A 6,485-nucleotide genomic window follows, 5' to 3' on the forward strand; every position below is an offset into this window, starting at 1 on the left:
GGTGTGGGTAGGGGTTGTAGTAAACCCTGCGGACGCCCGTGATCCGCTTTCATAAAGGCACAGATCGAACAGGCCGCCACCCAGCTCTGGACGTCTGCTCTCATGGACGGCCACCAGAAGTGTCGCCCCAGGCTAACCAACGTTTTCTCCGTACCATAATGTCCCGCACAGGGTGAAACATGGCACCAAGTAAAGGCTTGCTTCCGAAGCCTAGGCGTAGGTAACAGCAACCGACAGCCATGCACTGGTATCCCGTCCCTGACCTGCCACTCCCTGTGACCGTGGAGCCATCTCCTCCATGAAAAGGTACGTATCCCGTTCTGGATGCCCTTGAGAAAAGCATCAGGCTGTATCACCCCCAATACGGCATCGGGGTGGATGATGGAGCGCTCCTCGACAGGCCGAGGTTCCATAGCAGTGGTTCGGCGGGAATGCGCATCCGCCTTCTTGTTGTCAGCACCTGGCCGATACGTGATGTGGAAGTTAAAACCGGAGAAGAAGAGCATCCACCGCAGTTGTCGAGGGGGTAGGTGTCTGGCCGCCGTCATAAATTGCAGGTTCCGGTGATCCGTGAACACGGTGACCACATGCTTGGCTCTCATCAGCAGATGCCTCCACTCCGTGAAGGCGTCCTTGAAGGCCAGGAGCTCCTTCTCTGCGATGTGATAATTGCGTTCCGCGTCGTTTAACTTCCTGGACATGAATGCCACGGGGTGCATCACAGCTGTGTCGTGATCACGTTGGGACAGGATGGCCCCCAGTGCCACCTCTGAAGCATCCGCTTACACAACATAAGGTTGTTCCGGATTGGGGTGAGACAGCACAGGGGCTGTGATGAATGCTCTCTTCAAGGCCACAAACGCTTCCTGCGCTTCTTGGTTCCAGATGAACGCCTGTGATTTCTGCAAGAGCTGAGTTATCGGGGCCACCAATCCAGAGAACCCATCGCCGAAACGCCGATAGAAATTGGCGAACCCGATGAAGCGTTGTACATCCTTGACTCCTCGTGGAACAGGCCATTCCACCACTGCCTTGATCTTGCGTTCCGCCATCTCCTGCCCATTCGGGCTAAGCATCACCCCAAGGAACTCCACAGACGTGACATGGAAGTCACACTTGCTTAGCTTGCAGAACAGCATGTTCTCCCTGATCTTTTTTCTTTTTTTTTTCTTTCCAGAGTTTTATATAGCGCGAACTAGACCCGAACCGAATCGGGAATCAGAGCGCTTTACATAGCACCAGTTACGTTACATGTTACGTTACATGAGGACACACACATTCATTATTTTTTTTTTAGGCACGGGGAGATTAAGTGATTTGCCCAGAATCACAGGAGGTTTTTTGGCGTCATTACCAAGACTCGAACCCAGTTCTCCAGGTCCGAGGTTGAGCGCCCTAGCCATTAGGCCAACTCCTCTCCCCTTCCTGAGCACCGATGTTACATGGTGTACGAATTCTTTCTCCGTGTTGGAGTAGATGAGGATGTCGTCTATGTACACGACTTCGTACACATCCAGGATGTCACGGAACACCTCGTTGAGGAAGAACTGAAAGGCCGCAGGGGGATGTATGACATTACAATGCATGCTTTTACATCGCATGCTTTTACAACGCGAGTTTTACAACGCATACCATTACAACGCATAGCGCTTTGGGGTGCTGGATAGTGAATAGTTTAATTTACTATTCCAACTCCAGTCCCCGTGGACACTAGGGAAGGTGTTGAACAGTAAATTAAACGTATTCCCTATCCTAGAGCGCCCCCCAGCGCAATGCGTTGTAATGGTTTGCGTTGTAAAAGCTGCGATGTAAAAGCATTGCGTGGTAAAAGTTGCGTTGTAAGTGATGTTTCCCCCGCAGGGGCATTGCAGAGCCCAAACGGCATGACGAGGTACTCAAAAAGCCCGTATCTGGTCTTGAATGCGGTCTTCCACTCATCGCCTTTCCGCATGCGCACCAGGTGGTACGCCCCCTTAAGGTCGAGCTTCGTGTAAATACGGGCCTTCTTCACCTGTTCCAGCAGCACACTGATGAGGGGCAAGGGGTACCTGTTCTTGACCGTGATAGCGTTCAGAGCCCTAAAGTCTACACAAGCCCTCAGCTCCCCATTGGCCTTTGGTATGAAGAAGAGAGGCGACGCCGCCGGGGACTTGGAAGGCGAACCCCAACCCCAGGAGCTTGTCAAGATAGGAGCGTAGATGCAGATTTTCTGGATCCGTTAGGGCATACAGCCTGCCGCTGGGTACGCATGCACCCTGAACCAAGTCGATTTGGCAATCGTATATCCGGTGCGGAGGGAGCACCTCTGCCCGCACCTCGTCAAAGACGTCGCTATAGCTCTGGTAAGCGTTGGTAAGGTCAACCTTTTTCTCTGCTGCTGTGGCTACCCTGTGTACTAAGCCCATGGCGTTTTCGCTTGAACCTTGACCTAGACCGCACTGCTGAAGACAATACAGAGACGTCATATGAAGCTCATGGGTTATCCAATTGATTGAAGGGTTGTGCTTTTGGAGCCAGGGCAGACCCAATATCACTCCGTACTGTGGTGCTCGAATGATGTTGAAGTCAATCATCTCCTTGTGTCATAATCCGTATTTCATGGGAAGCTTCCCCGTTCTTGTGCCCTATCGGTCCCGTCACCAGTTGTCGTCCATCTACAGCATATACGTCCTCAGGGACTTCCTTGGGAATGAGGAAGATGCCCAATCGTAGTGCTTCCTTCTGGTCCATAAAGACACCAGTGGCCCCGGAATCCACCATGGCCACCACAGGTATCCACTGTGCCTGAATGTCTATGTATACCGTGATGAATAACTGTTGCTGACACGCCTGCTCCAGGCTTGATAAAGAAGGGATGCATATGTGACTCCATGAAGCCCCTTTGCTATTCAGGGAGTCCTTCAGTTTTCCGCCGGCCCGTCCACTACTGCAGTCACGGTCTTGGGTCTTGGTTGCTCTATATCGACTACTGTTCGGTTTCGCAGGGCACTCACGGACGTAATGCCCCTTCTTGCCACAGTACAGGCAGAGGCCTTGTTTACGGCGTGATTCCTTTTCTGTAGTGGTCAGGCTAGCCCGGATGGCTCCGATGTCCATCGATTCTGTTTTAGCGACGGAACCAGCCTCGGGGGTTCCGGGTGACACATAAGAGGGAAATGGTTTTCCTTTTCTTTTGTGGTCTCCTTTCTGCTACCTCAATCTATAATCCAATCACATTACCAGGTTGATGAGCCCTTCACACGTTTTGGGTTGTGGGTCTATCTGCGCGACGACGTCCTTGAGTTCGTCGCTCAGCCCTTGGTGAAACAGCGCCGTTTGTTTGGAGACAGGCCACTTGGTCTCGGCCACCAGACGCCGGAATGCGTTCACGTATTGCAACAGGTCGCTGTTGCCCTGGCGCAGCTCCAGCATCTCCCTGTCGGCGGTGTAGGAGTCAGCCCTTCTGTCAAATACTTTTAGGAACTCCTCGCGAAAGGCTCCCCAATCGCATAGAAGGGGGTCGTCCCTGCTTACCAGAGGTACCGCCCATTGTGCAGCGTTCCCCGCCAGATACGAAATGAGAAAAGCCACCCGTGCTTGGCTAGTGGGGAACGCCTTGGGTTTGCAAGAGAGGTACAAGGCAACTTGAGTAAGAAAGACATATACAGTGTTGGGGTCTCCACTGTACCTCTTGGGTGTAGCCAAAGGGATGGCGACGGGCATCTCCACCACCACAGCGGAGAGAAGGAGTCGCAGTGGACTGTCCTGCATCAAAAGGGTTCCTCTGGAGGGCATCAAACCTTGCCTTCAGGTCTGCTGCTTCCTGTCTGGATGCAGCAAGCTCGACTTGGACCGTAGCCAATGCCGCCAACACGTCGTCTAACGTAGCCATGGTCTTCTGCCCGACCAGGGGTTGGTTAATGTTTAAAGGTCGGATATTTTGTAACCTCCGAAATACCCGGGGTCGGGAAAGGATAGAACAAGGTAAGAGAATCAAACCCCAAACAGCTGTATTTGACCAATTGCTTTTATTGGTTCAATGTAAATGAAGGGATTGAGAAATGCAGGTAACCGATAAGGCAAATCATAAGGCAAAGAAAAGGACGAATTAGCAACAAAGAGATAAGCATAAGTAAATGTTAAAGATACCCATTAGCAGCATGGGTCCTTATGCCTGTATGAGGCTCCCACCGTCCTCCGCATGAACACCGGTCCCGTTATTCGCCAACGGAGGGCACTGTGCTAAGAAATGGCCGAAAATGCAGTTCGAATGCTGCTAATGGTGTGGAATGGTCTCGCAGGGAAGCAATGTACTTGGGAGGCCCAGCCGGGCTCTCTACCGTGCAAATCCCTGCCAGATGAAGGGAGCAGCCGCTCGACCTTCTCCACTTTCTATGGGCGCTGCCTCTGTACACCAACTCAAAGCCTCCGTGGTGCACACGCAATGTAGAGCAGAGACGCGGCAAACACCTCCCTGGCGGGCGTCTCTGCTACGGTCATACAACGGTGTTGTCTCTCCGGTTGTGAGGGCGGGGGCAGAGAGCAGCCGCTCGATCTTGCCTCTGTTCCTCTGTTCTACTCTGGTGGTTCTTGGCATCGTTAAACTGAGACGTGGCAGCCACCCCTGCGGGAGCGTCTCACCCGTAGCAACCACAATGGTGTCGGGTCGACACACGAAACTCTTCAGTCCGGGAAGCGAGATGCGGCGCAACAGCCCTCGGCCACACCTACCTCTCTCGCTCTCAGGTCAGCTGCTGGTGAAAGAACGCCACGGTGCGCAGTCCAGGGCAGCCCTCGATGTCGGCAAGGAATCAGAATATCCGACGCCGAGTCTATGATGAGGCAGGTATTTGTAGGCGGTTTCCTGTCGTCGCACAGGCCTCGCTAGGCATGCCGGTCCCTGTAGTTCCGCTAAGTGGCGCCGCCGATTGTGTCCTTCGTCGGAACCCGGCTACTCTGGAGCCAGCGGCTTAAGAGAGGGGGGGGTATTCATGACACATAGCATGCGACTGTCACTGCATCACCCGGCGTATAGCCATCTTTCTGGTAAGTAACTTGAGCTGACCTGTTTTGGCCTGCCAGGGAACCTTTAATGATCACAAATGCTCCAAAGCATGACTTCCTCTGATTGTCAGCAAATGGAAAATGAAAAAGCGTCCCAATTAATTCAAGGCGGACAACTGGAAGTACTCCAGAGGTCGGGCTTACATCCCCTCACCGGTAAAAAAAATGGTGGGGAGCCACGGCCAACTGCCAATTTAGTCAGCCACAGGTCAAAAAAGTTTGGGAACCACTGCCTTACTGTATTAACATTACCTCTCTATGTATTAATTTATTGTAATTAATTGTGTTCACCTTATTTTATTCTAATCTCGGTCACCCGACCTCCAATTTATGGATGCCGGCTCCCGACCTTGCTAATGCCTTTTCCGAGCCTTCGCTATGCATGGTTTCACATTCGCTTGTATTATTCCCCCTTTGTTGTCCCCAGTAAAGCACTTCTTTCAAATCGAGCTCGAGTCGCAGTGAGCTCCTCACTTACCTCTGACTCCTCTTCCCGGTCTTTCCTAATGGTTCCGGATGGTTTGGAGTTCTTTTTCCCCTATTTCTGCTACGGACCTTTATTATTTTGTATCTGTTCGGTCCGGACTTTTCCTCTCGACGCTTTCGGGCGCCGTTAGAGGAATATAACTTGGCAACGCTCGCGTATCGTCCCCGCGTTACCAAGGATAATTCCTCTACTCCTCTTGACTTCACACTAACAGCTGATCGCGCTCAAGAAGTTTATCGGTTGCTCATCGTGCAAATCGTCTATTTGTTCCACTTGGCTGGCTTTACAAATTTCGACTCAAAACTCATTTTATCAACATTTTTAAACCCCTATATTTTCAGTTTCTCACTTTATTGAGTGTTTAACCTTTCGAAGTCTCTTTGTCCTACTGGACCCTCTCCACTTAGCCCCTTCCTCCCCCCACCCCCCAAAAACAAAAATTTAATAAAAAAAAGGGGGGTTATGTTTGATAGATTAAATAAAAAAATAAAAAAATTTAAAAATAGTACCAAAAAAAAGAATAAAATAATATATATATATATTTTTAGGTCGAGCTGGTACAGCTGGAGACCTAATGTTGCCCGTCACGAGGGGAGGAGGACAAGAGGGTGTTACTAGCATTTTCCCTGGATTCGGGTGCGCGAACGCGCACGTCGCGTCCCGCGCCATACACATGCGCGCGCAGACAGGCACTCGCTCACACACACACACACCCTCCCCCACAGTCACACACACGCACTCCAAGACACATACACACACACACGCACACACGCACGCACACACACATACACAGCCCGCCCCCCCCGCACGCGCGCGCACACACACACATGCTCCCCCCCCCCCCCGCAACCCACTCACCGGCTTCCTTCGTGCGGCGGCTCTCCTCAGCTGCAGGGCCCGGCAGCAGGACTCTTCTTCCCTCCTTCGGCACCGGGGTGCAGGGTAGGCTCCTGCC

General features: G+C 52.0%; 1 protein-coding gene across 1 annotated transcript; it reads right to left on the reverse strand.

Moving 5' to 3' along the window:
* Positions 1–782: 782 nt before the first annotated feature.
* Positions 783–1,139, reverse strand: LOC144820340 (uncharacterized). Its single transcript, XM_078677908.1, has one exon. It carries the CDS (start codon positions 1,137–1,139, stop codon positions 783–785), a length of 357 nt encoding a protein of 118 aa, XP_078534034.1.
* Positions 1,140–6,485: the final 5,346 nt, after the last annotated feature.

Source organism: Lissotriton helveticus, chromosome 2_1 (genome assembly GCF_964261635.1).
Source record: "Lissotriton helveticus chromosome 2_1, aLisHel1.1, whole genome shotgun sequence".
Taxonomy (NCBI): domain Eukaryota; kingdom Metazoa; phylum Chordata; class Amphibia; order Caudata; family Salamandridae; genus Lissotriton; species Lissotriton helveticus.